This window comes from Falco rusticolus, chromosome 4, assembly GCF_015220075.1.
Source record: "Falco rusticolus isolate bFalRus1 chromosome 4, bFalRus1.pri, whole genome shotgun sequence".
NCBI lineage: Eukaryota > Metazoa > Chordata > Aves > Falconiformes > Falconidae > Falco > Falco rusticolus.
This window is the reverse complement of record NC_051190.1, coordinates 71,649,407-71,666,015: the sequence shown is the minus strand read 5'-3', so window position 1 is coordinate 71,666,015 and position 16,609 is coordinate 71,649,407. Positions and strand designations below refer to the sequence as shown.

The 16,609-nt window shown below is 45.3% G+C and overlaps 1 protein-coding gene across 1 annotated transcript in view; it reads left to right on the top strand.

Moving 5' to 3' along the window:
- Positions 1-12,756: 12,756 nt before the first annotated feature.
- Positions 12,757-16,609, top strand: part of PLXDC2 (plexin domain containing 2) — a 271,594-nt gene continuing 267,741 nt past the window's right edge. The window contains exon 1 of the mRNA XM_037385483.1: positions 12,757-13,710. Coding sequence (XP_037241380.1) covers positions 13,602-13,710 — 109 coding nt within the window. The 5' untranslated portion in view covers positions 12,757-13,601. The remainder of the gene's footprint in view (positions 13,711-16,609) is intronic.

The window sequence follows — 16,609 nt, the reverse complement described above, 5'->3', positions numbered from 1 at the left end:
ATATAATGATGCTACATTAGTCACATCACCAATTCTCACTCTACTTATCAAAGCAGCCTTTAGATAACTTCCAGATGAGACATGACAGTGGATAATCCATTATCCTCTTTGCTGCTTCTTTTGTCTTCTGAACAAATTTGGTTCAAATTATGAAACTGATTCCAAGGCATAGCAGTTAGGACTAGCATTTTGAAAATGTTTTTTCCATGCCTGAATGGAAAGAATGAGCCTCTTCTACTTGCTCTAGGGAGAGAGGGCAACATGTGCAGAGTGAGATGAATAACGGCCTGATTTAGTAGAGTAAAACTGCTGTAGGGAGAGATAATATTATGGGAACATATAAAAGCCCCAAAGCAGGGAAGCTGAATACTACTTGAGGAAGGCAGGGGAAATGTTTTAATAAGCCTGCTCTGTGTGTGAACATCATAGGAGGGGGGGAGGGGGGAAAGGTGTATTGAGACATCCTCAGAGCGTGACCTGCAGCTTGACAGACCACAGGTCACCCAGGCTCTGAAGCGTGGGACTAGCACCACCTATTGCACGGCTGTGCCAGACCTCACGGCCTCCCTGCGTGGCAGTCACAACAGCTTTATGAGATAACAGGGTATTTCCTTAATTTAGGAGGGGGGATCTGCTTTCCTGGTGGTTCAAAAAGAGCCTGTGATAAAGCAGGAGCTGAGCCTAGCTCTTCTGAATGACAAGCTCATGCCGTAACTTCTGTCTCTGTTTCCTCTCCTACTAAGAAGTTCTCATCTGCTTGAGAACCTTGATAAATCAGGCTAATGAGACTACTTGTAACTATATCTCTTTCCACTAATCTTAGGGAACATACTTACCCTCAGCTTCCTCTGTGTAAGCTACGCTGTCTTTCAATTACAATTGCCTCATGTTTGGCAGGCACTTAAAGAATTATGAATATGACTGTATTGGGAAAAACTTTTTTTCTAGAGTTGCAGGTAGAAAGTAAGACAAAGGAAATTTGTATAGGGAAATGGAAAGTAAGACTATATATATACACACATTAAAACTTCTTGAAATCAAACTTTGAAGTGTGAAAAATAACTACCATTTTAGAAAGAAAAATAAAATTTCAACAGTTTTTCTACAGACTGTTTTTGATGTTCTTAGCTTTAATCATGTGACTCCCGAAATAAAAGGCTGATTTAAACGGATCTGTCCAGACAGACAGTGATCTCCACCCAAGAGGGTCAATGACTGGAGAAGCAAACCAGACAGAAGCAATCATCCAGCAAACTTGGACTATAGTTAGCCACATGGAGAAAATCTGCTAAAGAAAACATAGGGGGAGGGGAAAGGTAAGATAGAAGGTTATAAACATGCAGTGTTTTATTTCCACATAACCAAATGAAGAAAGAGAACAATCTGTCTTTAAGCTCTTACCAAGAGCTGATAGTATTTCACTGTGGCTACTTAATAACAATTAAAAAAACCAACAACAACAAAAAAAGAAACAAAGCAAACAAAAAAAAAATCACACGAAAAGCTATGATAATGTTAGGACCCTTTGGAATATCACATACTCATATGCTAAATAAAACTTGCCCCAAGTTCAAATCAGTAAGAATTAATTCACAAACCTGTGGCTACCAGAGAAGCCTGGTCTCCCATTTTGCAGCAGGCAGAGGTGTGTGTACCATACCCACACCCTCACAACCCAGACCTGCCTTTTCCCTCCCAAATCAGTTCTGTAAAAGTCTCCAAGTTGTAGTCATGCTAGCTGGTAATTATATTTCATCTGATTGTTATCCAACAAAAGTAAAGGTAGTGTAGCCTGTTAGACTTTGCTCATCCATTTTCATGAAAACATAAATGATGTTTTTAAAGGCTGGATAGCTTTAAAGAAACAGCCGTTTTCTAATTCTTACCTGCATAATTGTTTCACCTGATGAAAGATTGCAGGCAAGTCTGTAACTCATGCAAGGGGTGTTCTGGAGAAGGGCTGTGAAGTCTAGCTGTGTACTTCCACTGTATTGCAGATCCTCATGTGGTCTGAACTGACATAACTCAATTGGACATCCAAGTATTTCAGTTCACACCAGCTGCAGACCTTGCTCTGATACCTTAACCAGGTAACACTTTTTACCTGGTATCGTGCTGGACCACTAACATTGATTTCCAGGAAGAGGGTTTTTTTAGCTGTAGAAGAAAGTAAAATATTCTACAATTGTTGTAGAGAACTAGAGAAAAAAATCAGGAGGCCCCAGTCATTTGTACATGCCTTTTTCTTTTATTTTTTTCCTCCCTAGACCACAACTTCCTATTTTGCTATTCTTTTATACACACTGGCTCTGTGGTCTAACTTGGCTAAATTACCTTAGCAGTGTTGAAACTGCTATGCTATGTGACTGATGCTAGCCAAGAACCTCTCCCTGTGGCTCTGCACATTTAATTCTTATTCAGGCCAATGTAACTGACTTTACAAGGAATGTGGATAAATGGGGAATGTAAGACTTCTTCCTATTTGTGTTTCAATGACTGAAACTAACAGTATTAGCTATATGAACTAGTATGAGTAACACTAAGTGCTGAACAAAATACTGAATTTAGAAAAATTCAGAATTTTTATGATTTCAGAAAAAACAGTTCTGCTGTTCTTTTTCCTAAAAAAAAAAAAAAAAAACCAAAAAAAACCAGATCTATCCAAAACTCAGAAATTCTAATTAAAAAAAAAAGTACTTAGCCAGAACTACTCTACGGTCAAACCTCTGAAAAACAATTCACTTGAATGTTAAAGAGATTGTAAATCTTTGAAGTATGTTTGACATAGGCTTATTTGCACAGCCTACAGTTTATAACTTCTTGCTTCAAAGCACTATTCTTCATGAGCAAAAAGAGAAATAGATAGGGAAGATGCAAAGAAAAAATGAAGGCGGAAAGATATGTATGAGGGATTATAAAGCAGTGAAGATTCTTTTTCATAAGCGTTTGACTATTGACAGTGAGTAACCTGCATCTTTGAGGTACATTCCATAACATGTGCATATTTACAGCTGCCAAAATGCCTAATAAGATTAAGATAAAATCCTCAGACTGTGCAAAGGTATTATCTGTATACACATCTTATTTTATTACTGAAAGGAATGTTAAAGAGTTGTTTCTTTTGCATCATTTGCTTCCTTGATGTTATTAAATAGCTACTTGTTACCAACACAACAGCATGGGTTGAGGAGAAACTGAGTTATGACTTCATGAGTTAACCAGTTAACATCTTCATGTGTCATCTGTCCCTAAAAATTCACTAAGTGCTTCCAAACTTAATAAAATTTAGCCTCATTTTCCTTTTGTTTGCTAGGATTCAAACACTGATAGTTTAAGATACTGTTTTCTACTTTCAATTTTAAAAACTTTTGTTTTTCAATCTGCATATGCACAGTCTCTCTTCTGTATGCAATATTCATTATGCACCAGAAATAAAAGGACCTAATTCTTCTCAATGTTAGCAGAGCAATTTTGACAGTTGCAGCTGGACAACTCAGATTAGACTTCATGGTGAAGCATAAAACTGAGAGGTCATAATCTCAGAGAATTCTTCTATTTACAGAGTGTATATATATCATTTATATGTTTTTACTACCCTCTTATTGTGGAAATCCAATCTGATTCAGTAACACACCCATACTGGCAACCTCTTTGAAGACTTACTTCTCAGCATTATGTGAATGAAATAGGTGCAACAAACTGAAATTGTAACCCAGCTGAAATACATCCAAAAGTTTTGTACTTAGTCCCTCAAAAATAAGAACTCCTACTGATTTAATGAGTTTAAGACCACATTTTGAATAGTAACCTCAACATTTTTGCTTAAACTGTTATTATCACCTGGATGATGACTACACGATAAAAATAAAGAAGCATACTATGGTGTGGGTTTTCCTGAAGATGTCAACTGCTTGCCTTTGCCAAAGGTAAGAGTAGTTTATGTTTCCTTAGAGCTTTGTTTTAAAATCTGGCTCTTGAAGGTAATACAATGGATGGAACTAGATACATTTTCTGAGAGTCCCGAACTTTTCTGAATTCTCAGGCAATCAAAGGGTTTGTCAGCAATACCAGTTTGTTTGGGTTCCCAGAGGGAGAAGAACTTCTGATTTATCAGAAGTGCCTGATCTCATTTTAAATACCACAACAGATTAATAAGAAAATCAGAAGTTTTATTCTACCAAAATGGAAATATTTAGGTTCTTTATTACAACACTGAAGAACAGTTAATGTAGTCCTGAATCATGTTGCCTGTAAACTTCTTCCATACCTCCTCCAGTGACCTGGTTGACATGAGGCATACCTGGCTTGTTGGTATCTCCTGTTTTCAGGAGGCTCCAAGGCTGGCTTGTCTTGGAGAACCTTCTGAATTTGTATCTATTTTGAGGATGTTGCTTAAGATGGAACCTCCTTCCCTTCTCTTTTCAGATCTCTTTTCCTAAGTCTATTACCTTGTAAGACAGCACTAAGATAGCTCTTCACCAGTTATGACTACAACAACTTTGCTTTCTCCTCCCCTGTTCAATACATTGCATAAAGTAAATGCAGCAATGCTGGACATTTCCTGGGCTTATCTCCGGGATTTAATGTGTTCTTCAATTAGCATTAATTGAATAGCCTTTCTGCAACTCTTAGTCTTTTCAAAACTCTTAAATGAGAAGCATTAGCTGTAAACACATATTATCAAACTTCTTAATCTCTAGGTCTATGCTAAAATCTATATAAAGACCACATGTGACCTAGCACATCTGTCAGATTTATTACTGTTAATGAAAGTGGGGTTTTATCCTGAACCACCTTATTGTCCTCCATCTTTCAATAGTGTTAGATGCTTGCAGTACCACAAAACAAAGCAGTTGTAAATAGGGTCATCCTGAGGTAAACACTTTAAGCGTGTTGAATTGTTGCAGTTGAGTTTAAAAGAGGATGTAATCATCTCTTTCCACTGTCTAGACATCTGAAAGGGTTGTCAGGACTACAGCTACAGCTTACCAAGCATCTGCTTTTGCTCCACAGAGAAAGCTAAATCTCTGAGATCAAAGTGTCACAATAAACACTTAGCTGGGGTGGATTTCTGACATGAAAAATCATCAAGTGCTACCCTTCACTGGGCTCTTGCTTACCATTTCTCATTAGGCACACAGCCAGGCTCCATGGTGTATGTGGAAGCCACAAAGAATCACATCTGGATGTTTATACAGGGGCTAAGGTGTTCAAGGGTAGACTGGACCAACGTGTAGGAGCAAATCACAGGGAAACCGTACTGCAGAGAGAAGTGCAAGCTGTCAGAGCAGGACTTACAGCAAAGGGGCAAGCCTGTTGCCTGGCTTTGCATGGAGAAATAATTCTTGCATTTCTGGGAGTAGGAACCATTACAGAAACCTTTCCAATCTGCAGTATCCAAGTAGGGTCCACTTCAAAATAGTTAAAAGGAGCGGTCATGTGTTTTAGCCTCCAACTGCTCCTGGAGCGTTCCCTCCTTGAAGACTTCCCTGGTAAAGGAAGTATTGCCACAGTGACTGGAAGGAAGAAAACTTGTTAGGTTATACTCTTATTTGAAGGTATATCCCCTCCTTAAGTGTGCTATCAGAACAAGACACAGTGGCATTATGCAAATCCGCTGTGCTTTCCTACACAGTGAATGTTTATAATACATTTTAAGATGCGCCATCACAACACAGGGGAAATATGCTAAAGTAAAATCTAAGACAACACAGCTTTAAGTATTTCTCATTTCTTCATAGCAGATGAGCTCTGTACTGAAGGTGATTTAGTTCAGTTCAATGGAACCACTGTTAAAAAAGAACCTCTTTGGCAAACTCCATTCTCTGTCTGCACATGCTGTGGACCCTGTGACCAGTTTAACTGGCCGGTGACCACCTTGGTGTGGTCCTGAAATGCCCACACTGGGGGTGCAGGCTGCTGGTGCGTTTCTGAAGCAGGTTTCAGGGTATTCACATCCTACTCCTGTATGAGGCTCTGATGGGGCAATCATTTGGGAAGCTCATGCAGAAGTCATAGGATGACAGTAACCAGAGATCAGAGAGGAAAAGTTAAAAATCCATCCTCTTCTCTTTGGAATTTGGAAAATCTTTTCCAAAGTGTTCTGTGTTAATTTGGGCCTTTAAAGTCTCCTGTCAAAATTGGGCAGAGGAAAAGGATACGGACCTAAGCATAAACTTACAGTCTTTAGCTCCACTGTGCCAGCTAGTAAGGTTTACTGATCAGTTTTTTTGATTGAGAAAGACTTCAAAACTACTTGAAAGCAGGCAAATTCCTCTGAACAGCTTTGCAGATGAGATTGTAAGTGAATACACAAGCGTTAGAGGGGGAAAACCACAGAGCCCTAACACAGCAAAATGCTGTACTACTTTTCAGAAAAGAGCACATACTGTCTAATGGAACTGTTGTGTTTGTCTTATCTATGTAAATACCACATTTAGACAGATACATAAATAGATGCAGGTCCAGAACAAAAGCAGGACTTAGGTGTTTAATAAAGGGGGAGCAGGGGGAAAGTCTGCAGAAAGAGGAAAGGTCAACATAAACTGAAGTCTGTATTGTAGAGACAAGGATCAGGAGGATGGATATTTAAGCTGAAGGGTAAAAGGGTTGAACGCGTGAGGACAGGACAACCTGAGTTGAAAGATAAAGATCTCTTCCCTGTTGTGTGACCCAGTGCAGCATAATCATTGGTATGTGGCTCATCAGATATGACAGCTGTGCCTAGAGACATCAGTCCATATGGTTAGGGAGGAAGCCAAACTTCTGTGCTGCATACTCCTCATATTGTGAGTCAATTGTTCAACAGTATTATTTCTTCCAGGTGTTAAATTGAAGAAAAAACATCGTATATGAGCTGCACCCTAAAGATGTTGCACAGTCTTGATGCCCATAATGGACCAAGCTGTGGCAATCCAAGCAACAGAGGTCTTCCTGGTCACAAACTGCTGAAGCAGTCTGTGGTGTGGTTTCATCTGCAAAGAAGGTGGGAAAGGGTGAATGGGCACTGAGCTGGTGAGTGTGCAGCAGATTGTTATGTTGCTGTGGCCACTGCACAAAAATGCCCTAGTTGTTTTCAAGACTTAACTCCCAGATTTTTGCTACTGGTTGCAGCTGCTCTGCTCCCCCAACTCCACAACCATTGTTAACGCCAGGCATTGACCCTCTACAGAAGATCTGTGACACATCTACTCCTGTGTCAGTTGTCTCAGCTAAGTACTTGTTAAGATCATTCTAGCATTAACGTTTGCCCAGACTTGCTGACCTAAAGCCTAATCCCAACCCAATTAGTTTTTGTAACACTAGTCCTAACCCTTGTCTGCCTTCCCCTGCTGTGCCCAGCAACAGATTTTGTTCTTTGGTCTCCGCTGATTAAAAAAAGTTAACTCTACTCGCAACTGTATGGGTCGTAATAATTACTCGGGCCCTTCTACCAGGTTCAGATCATGAGTAAGAAAGGCCTTAGTGGTGAGTTGCTTGGTATACTGCAGATCCTAATACACGTTGTTTTCTTGGGAAATGTGGCCACTGAAAAGCTATGTTTGAAACTTATTTGGTTTTAATTTTAGCTGAATTTTTTTATGGTATTTAAAAATTTCCCTCAGCTTTCTTTAAGTTGACTATTTCAGTGACTACTGCTACGAACATACCCACCAAGTGTGTCCATTCTGAATACCATCCTATGCTGAGCCTCACTGTTCCTGGCTGAATGAGACCTAATGGATTGCTCTGACCTCTATTGCTCTCCTTAGCCCATCCCACCATTCACCATCCATGATAAAAGGCCTGGGTGCTGTGGACATATGGTTCATCAAAAAAAAGTCTGCATCTGTATATATTAAGGTTTCCATCACAGCAGCATAGAAATGGCACTCGCAAAATAGCTTTTTATTCTCTCACTTTTATTTCCATGCTTGCTTTCTCTTCTGTGTCATCCTTTAGCCTCTTCCAGTTCTTCTATGACTTTAACTTAGCCTGCTGACCACTGCTGTACTGAAATACGAACTTCTCTGTTAAACTTGGCCCAGTCACAAGCATTCAGGGAGCCCTCTTCCGTTCCTGGGTCCCATAGCTATCACTGTACTGGACATATGTCAAATAAGGGTCACAAACACAGCCTTTGCATGAGCTGCAAAGATGGTGTGTGGGACTTGGAACTCCCAGGTCCCGTTTTGGGCTTTGCTGCCCTGTGGTTTTCAAAGTTGGGTAACGTCCTCGGAGCTCCCGAGCACAAGCAAGCAAAGGCATTGTTTGGTGCAGCGCTGCTGATGCTCATGTCAATGTTGAAAAGGCAGATTCATTGAAAGAATATGTTTGAAGCATCTCTAGTTCAAATAATTGAACTGTAGCTGGAACTTTTTGGTTTCTCATTTTGAAAGGATGTTCCATTTCAGAAACTACTCCATTCTTTGAAAATCATTACAGAGCTCAAATAGGAATCAAAACTGGTTTGGATTAAACTTTTCGTGTAACTTCAAGCTTTATTATTTTGTCATGCTGCCTTGCTTGCTGAAATGTTTCTCTTTAATTTTCCCCTCCTCCACTTGCCAGTGAACCAGTTTATCACTACATGAGATAGTGAGACTGAGTTCTAGTTTTCACATCACAAAGTGTCTGCCACACCATGAATATGCACTATATCTTTACCCTCACAGAACCTCTCCCTGACCATATACCAAGGCATAGGCGTAAGGCAGTACATGTGGGAGGTTTGTCATACTGCTGTCCTAGAGATAAGCAGAAAGCTTCACTGAACAAAGCTGCACTAGCATTAATCCCACAGCTCTTAGAGCCAGAGTATGGACATATTCTAATTAATCACAATTATGCAAACTCATGCATTTGCATATAGCACTGTGCACAGAGTTACAGGGAATTTGGCAGATGCCTACTGGATGTGACTCAGCCAGGAAGGGAACCTCAGCGCTTGCCCCAGGAAATCAAGCTGAGTGATGAGAATCGAGGCTCTCCCAGCCAGAGGAACAGAAAAAACAAAAGGTCATTTAAGAGTGCAGTGCTGCTTCTCTGCAAAGTGACGGTATTTCCCTATGTAACAAGGAAGCTACCTCTCTGCTTCATACATCACATCTTAGTTTGGCCCTTCGGTGATTCAACTAAAATGCTGTGCTCCTCCTTTGAAACGGCAATGTCAAAGGTAGCTGCCAGCTGGGCAGCACTAAAATTCAGAGTTCTAACACCTTGCTTTGACAATACTAAAGCTAATGCCTCAGCCAAATTTCCAATAGTAATGCTATTCACCTTCTTTAGCCCTAATCAACTATCAGCAGAGCTGCAAAGGGAAGGAGGTGAATCTCAGTGGTGAACTTACTCCAGGGCATTAAGTCTATGTGCAGCTTCAATCTGTGATACTCATAACATCAAGCTGCACACTAGTTGCTCCATAAGGGTCACATACTCAATTTTGTTCCTGTGGGGACTAATCCTGGCAGATCAAGTATTATTTATAGCTCTAAAATTATCTAGATCTTTTTCTCTCTGCAGCTGGGAAAGTAGGTTATTTGTTAGACACTGCTCAGTTACAGAAGAAGATATTGCTGGTTGTAGTCTATTTAATGATATGCAGGCACAATGCTCTGCAGAACACCAAGCGCAAGTTCACTAAACAGGAAAGCTCACTTTTTCTTTTGTTTCCTGGAAAAGAATACAGAGGTATTCTCCCCGCTCTCATGGATGCTGCAATTACCTACCAGTTTCTTTTTCCCAAATGAAGCAGAGACCTCCCCTGACTTCTCAAATTCAAAAGCAGGTATCATTCCAGGCTAGCACCAAGTGCTCACAGGAGTACAGCTCAGAGATGCCTCACCTGTACCTATCAAAGCAGAATAGCTAACAAAATGTTAAAAAAGACAGAGAAAAGAATTGTTAAAACCCCTGCTTTTCATAATCACATTGCAATAAGCCCAGAAAGCATGTAGGTTAAAAAGACTATGCTGATACAAAAAAAAAGAAAAAAGAAGGGGGGGGGGAGAGCACATTCTTAAATTAATGTGTGAATGACAGTGAGCACTTGCAAGCAGTATGACAGTGGAATGAAAATAATGAACAGGGAGAATCTTGCCACCCTTCTTTCCTGAATGATTGATGTTATAATCAGGGATGCTGGAGCTACACAAGAAGAGAAAAATACAAGGCCATATTCTTGACTGGTAAAAATGAAAGCATTCACATTGATTTCTATGGAACCACTGCTGTTTATGCCACTGCAAGATATATCCCTAAGAGAGGTGAGATAATGTGCAAGGATGGTGAAGATAAAAGCACATAAGAGAAATGAAAACTTATCACAGGCACTGTGTTCCAAGTAAACACAGCTCATAACCTCAGAAAGCTTTCAAGAAGTTGTTCTTTCAGTTTTACTTGTGCTTTATAAATAACAATGAATGCATATGAATGCCTCTCCAGAAATTACATGTTGTCATTAATCATTATAAGATTCATTACTAGCTTTCATCTGATTTTTTTTTTCAGTGCAATGAAATGTTTTGCCTGTGCTTTTACACACAATTATAACAATATACAGCTATGTCCTGATTATCTTTTTGAATACCAGAGGGACAATGCATACAGCCTTCCTTGGAGGGCATGGTTTGATGTTTACCATGGAGCACAAGAGGTACCGAATGCAATGACTGTGTGCTAACCTTGCAGCATGCACACTGCAAAACTGTCACACAACTGCACAGAGGATTGCAAATTAGGACTGTGGGACCTAGTATGTTGCTGGTACTTTTATCTACAACTGTATGCTTTAGCTGCCTATTACTAATCCTTTCATTTCTTCAGCATACAAAGTTTTTGTAGTACATCTATGAAGAATATAAATCTGAAACTATAAACCTCTGTAAGACTGAGAAGCAGAAAGCAAATGAAAGAAAATTTGAGTTGCCCTCATTGAGGCTTTTCTATACTATACATAGGGAGCTTGAAGGAGTTATTTTAGCAACATGTAAACTTTTTTTCTCAAATCATTCAAGTCCTTCATATTTTAAAATATAACTTTATAATATGCTTATTATGATTAAAAATTACAAAAGCAGATTAAAAAAAATGATTTTGAGAGTTCTTCAGATCTTACTGTTCTTATTCTTGTCTAGCAGTGCCGCTGACAAACAGCTGAGAAAGATGCAGTCCTTCCTTAAGTCTACCTCTCTACCCCTTCCAGTAAAAGCCAAAAAGCTCAATAGCCCTCTCAGCAACTCCAGCAAAACTTAGGGAAGATTGGGCAATCCAACCAAGTGTCAAGGGAAAAACTGGTATTCAAAAAGCATGAAGAAGCCTCATTCTCCCATTTTGTTTGAGAAACAGCAACAGCATTAATAATAATTTGACCAAATCCACACAGAAGTCTGTGGCATAATCCATATCACCTGGTATACAGGGTAATAACAATGCCCAAATCGCCACAGATTCACAGATTTTAGTAAGGCCAGGATTTCATTCCTGCTGTTACTGAAACATAAGATTTTCATTATCATTCCCTCTTAGAAAAGAATTTCTGCAGTTCTTTTTTAGCAATACTCAGGCTGCTCTTTTGAGCTTTTTTTTTTTGTTTGTTCCTGTTTTGGTATAAGGGAATGTGCAGGAAAGTTGAACTAGAAGGGCCCACTATAAGTGTGTAAACCTTGCTGGTATTGTCCTCCAGTATCATGTTTGAATGCATGTTGAAAAGATTTTGCAAATTTCTGCTTATATTTCAAATGTACTTCTTAAAACCACAGGTGTTCTGCTTTGATTTACACATAAGCACATCAAAGATTAAAAAGCAAGACAATTACAATGGAGCTGATGAATTCTTAATCTCAGAAACAGCAGTAAATTATGGGAAAAGACACTCTCCTTACTGGTTGTTCTTTGTGATTAAGTATTAGTTATCTGCTATGTTTGACATTCTGTAGACCCATTTATTTGATTAATTTAATTGTCATCATAATTAATTTAATTATTTTGTAGCAAGGGTTGAAAGGCTGGCGCATTCATGGTTCCCTGTGTGGAGCTCAACCAATTACCAGTGCTGCAGCTTGCTGAACTGGTACAAAGCCACCGGCCAGCCCGGTGCCCCCTTGGCTGGCCTGGGTTTGCCCGACGTCCCTCCGCCAGCCTGCCCGCGCCGCCGCTCGCAGACGGGATTATGCACGGTGCGGTCATTGCATTAAGCACGTAGATCACTTTTTTTTTTTTTTTTTTTTTGGCAGGGGAGAGCCCCCGGCCCTCGCGCTTTTTAAACGATGAGTATACACAAACAACTCTTCGATTTGCAAAGAGAAAAAATAAAATAAAGGGGGGGGGGGGGGGGAGTGCGAGGGGAGGCTGGTTTTCCCGGAAGCACAGGAAAAAGGGGGGGGTGGAGGCAGGGCAGGGGGATTTGGGGGTGCTTTAGTTGTCACTCCGCGAAACGGACGCATCTTTACAAAGCAACTTTGGAATAATCGGGAGAGGGTGGGCCGGGCTCTCCCCGTCCCGCCGAGCGGGGGGGCTCTGGCCGGGCCCCCGCGGGGCTCTCCGTGCTGCCCGCGTTCCTCCCGCCAGGCACGCACCGTGCCGCCCCGCGGCCGCGCAGGGGGCGAGCACCGGCCGCGGCCTCCCGCCGCGCACCGCGGGTTGCCGGGGCGGCGAGCCGCGCTGCAGCCGGGCGCCCGGGGCGGCAGCGCCCCCCCGGGACCCCCATGCGCGCTCGCTGCCGTGGCCGAGCAGCGGAGTGCAGCGCGGCTGCGGGAGCGTTCCCCCGCCGGCAGTGCCGGCAGAGACCCTGCGGCCCCGGCGCCTGCGCCCCACCCCGCTCCTGCGGAGGGGGGCGGGGGGCAGAGCGAGAGGAGCGGCCGGGACCCGGCCCCAGGCGAGCCCCCCGCCCGCCCTTGCGCAGCGGGCGGCGGCGACAGCGGGGGCGCGCTGTGGGCCGGGGGAGCGCCTGCCTCCCGCGGCTGCCCTCGGCCCCGCACCAGCCGCGGAAACCGCCCCGAAAGAGAAGCAGAACTTGTTCGTCTCCGCCTGCCTCCCCGCCGCCCGCACATCCTCTCCCGCGGCGCATCCGCCCGCCCTCCGGGTCCTGCTCCCCCCGGGCTGGGGCTGGCCCGCCGGCTCCGGCTGGAAGATTTCCCCGCTCGTTTCCCCTGGAGGGGCTGTGTCGCTGGCGGTGTACCGAGGGGAGGCTCCGTCCCTAAGGCACCCTGCCTCACCCTGCGGGGGAAGGGAGCTGGGTGGGGGCAAGCCAGGAAGGGAGGATCTCAGTGGCTCTCCTAAAATCTATCAGCAGGCTGCGAAGAGGGAAGAGTTTGGCACTTCGCAGGCGAGGCTGGGCTTGTTTTCCCCAGCCGCTGGGGATGCCGCTGGACTGAGAGCGGTGCGGCCGTGCAAGTTGCGGGGACGGAGCCCCCCTTCCTTCACCGCCCCCCCCAGACCGGTCCAGCGCCTTCGGCCCCGGTGGCTCGTCGCTGCCGTCCCGCTATATGAGAGCTGGTCCGAGGACAGGGCGGCTCGGCGCCTGCTAGGGCCGCTCTCCGCCGCCACCCCCGGACTTTGCCACCACCGACGTCGAGCGGCGCGCACCCCGCACCCCGCAGAGTTGTCTCGGCAGGCTCCGTGCTATGGCGAGGCTGCGGAGAAGCAAACTAGCCGCTGGATTTCTATTACTTTTCCAGTGCCTGAGCGAGCGCTGCCAGCTCGCCGGCGGGGAGACGGCGAGGCAGAGCCGCGGTAAGCGAGGCCGGTACCTGCCGGGCGGGGCCGGCCCGGGCAGCGCCACCGAGCTCGGGGCAGCGCGGCCGGGCCGGGGGGGGGGGGAGCCGCGGTCGGGGGACCGGGCCGCCTGCCCGCAGCACCGGCGCGGTGTGGGCTCCGCCGGCCGCTCCATGGGCCGCGGACCCGGGGAGGGCGAGCGCCGTTTGGGGCTTGGCGCCCCCTGCTCCCGAGGGAGGCCCGGGGTGGCCGCGGTCCTGGCTTCTCGCCCTTCCCTCCCCGGCTTCTCCGGAAAGAGCTCTCCATTACTTCATTTTTTATTTTAATGACAGTTCAGGACTTTCCTCCTTCAATACATCTTCCCCAGGATCACCGGGAGCCGGTGCTGTTCCCCTGCCCCTTCGCGGGGTCCCCGGAGCCTCATTCCCAGCCACGTACGAGGCTCCCGGAGGCGGAGGGCTCCGCTGCGGCGCCGGGAAGGGAGGGAGGGACGGACGGAGCCCCCGGCAGCCCGAGGCCGCGGCGGGCCGGGGCGCCACGGCAGCCCCCCCCCCCGGCCCCCTCGGTCGCGGCGGGGCCCCGCTGCGCTCCCGGCTGCGAGCCGTGCGAGGGGAGACAAAGTTTCCCTGCAGATCCCGCCTGGGAGAGCTAGCGGGCACTCCTCCCCGCGGAAGCCGGCAGCTTGCAGCCTGCCCTGGAAACCGCGCTGCGGGAGGGGGAGCGCGGTAGCGGCAGGAGCCCCGCGGGGCCGTGGGACCCGCGCGTTCCGAGCCAGCAGCTGGCTGTTGACCAGGTTTGCATGTGACAGTGTTGGGGTCCTCTTATCAGTCCTGCTCGGGGACACCTGTTAACGCGTGACACGCAGCACCTGTAGTGCTTTCTCTCGGGCCACCGTTTCCCACGGCGTGGGGTTCCCTTTTGATCACTAAAGCCTTCTGAATCCGGCATTGCTGTGCTGCGGGGGGGAAAGTTGCCAAAGGAAAGCCTGGCGCGTTTGCGGGTAGGTGTTTAAGGGACAGGTGAGGAAAGCCGTGGGGTTTGTGTCTCGGGGGACCTTGCTGCTGCAGCTTTTAGCTTACAGGTATTTTGAAAACTGTTGCCTTTGTATTCCAAATACCGGCCAGGTTATTATTGGATGAACCATGGCAACTGGCTTCCCTGCCGCAACAAAACAGCCCCTTCTCCCTTTTCTAAAAGGTTTGGTACAAATGTGGAGAGTTTTGTGGTCACAGCGTAACTGACCCGAACAGGAGAGACCGGGGAGTTTTTTGAAATGTGGTGAGATGATGTGCCGAGACAGAGCGGGGGATTTTCCCAGGCAGGGCCTGCCGCTGAGTTTGGGAATTGCTAAATGACAAGGTGGCTCAGCAGGTTGCTGGGCTCACGTGTCACTTGGGGCCAAAGGGAAAAAACAGGAGGAGACTTTTTAGGTACTGCTGCAAAATTCGCGTTGCTCCTCTCAGGGCTGTAGGCAACAAACATTGGTAGTTGTTAATATTAGTTATACGGAAAAATGAAGTGTGGTGGTGAGATTAGAAAGAGCAAATTAGTACGTTGTGTGGCAGCAGACTGAGCTCACAAAGTTTATTAATCTTCCAGCCATTGTATCCTGAAAAGAAAATGTTAGTGCTGACCAAATGAAATATAATTTATCGGTGGGCAGATGATCACGGCACATCACTGATTTAGGTTGTTGAGTTGTAGTAGTCATCAGTGTCTGCACCAGGAGGTCCTAAATCGAAGATATACCAACAGCTTCCTTATCCATAAATCATTTATTAATGTCTCATCTCTTCCTGAATGTGATATCAAGTATCAAGTTTGTAATCAGGCAAATAGTATTTTGATATTTAACAGATTCTGAAGAAAATATACCAAGCAATTTTCTTCATCAGCTAGTAAGATGGACAGTCTGATGTCAGTTTTGACAGCTAGATGTTTAGAACTTTGGCACCTTTTCCTTCCCACTCTGTTAAAAAGTCTGTGTTATGGAAGCAATAATTAAATGTCATTAACATAATCAGAGTTGTATTTAACATGTTTTCATCATTATTTTTTTTAATATTGCTCTGAAAAAAATGGAGTAAGGGATTATGTCTAATCAGTAAGAAGAGGATAATTGTGTGTAAAGCCAGGGAAATTCAACTTCAGGTTCTGACAATCAAAGAGTGATGTTTCAAAGTTTTACTGTATACCTTAGGTCAGCTCAGATAAAATCTTTAAAGAATAAAGGTAAAAAATACATCTTTGAAGTAGCTGCGAATTCTTAAAGGGAGGCTGTTTCAACATACTCTTCGAATACTCAGTAACAAAACACCGTTTGGGAACTGAATGAATGGACGATGTCAAGGAACGGGAACATTTGGCGTGTCCTGACAGAGCTGGAGCCAGGAGAGGATTTCCGCGGATGCTACCAAAGGGATATGCCACGATTCCAACAGAGGTGGAAAAAACCCCAAACTTCACAGGCAATTTTTTTGCCAGCTCCTCAGAATTTACTTTGCCGGGTAAAATCAGGTCGGATCCACTCGAGTCCAGCAGTTCCCGAGGCGTGCCGGGACCCGTCCGGCGGCCCCGGGGTGTCCGTGAGGGCTGGGGCTGGGCGGCCGGGCGCGAGGCCGCGCTGCGGGGGCGGGGCTGCCCCCGCTAGAGGGCGCCGCGGCTCGCGGGGGGGGGTCCCTTCTCGCCCTGCGCCCGGCCCGCGCCTCACCGCGCTGCCTGGAACGCCGGGAGCCGGGGCTGAGGGGGCTGAAACATCAGTTTTGCGGGCCTGTGTGCTTTACAGCAACCGAACCGCTTACGACGTGAGTTTAGTGAACTGAGGTAAACGGCCTTTTGAAAGGTCGCGCAACAATTAAGGCTCCCAGGTGTTTAAGGTCGCAGCTTGTTCGGGGTTGTCACAAGAAGCCTTGAGAAT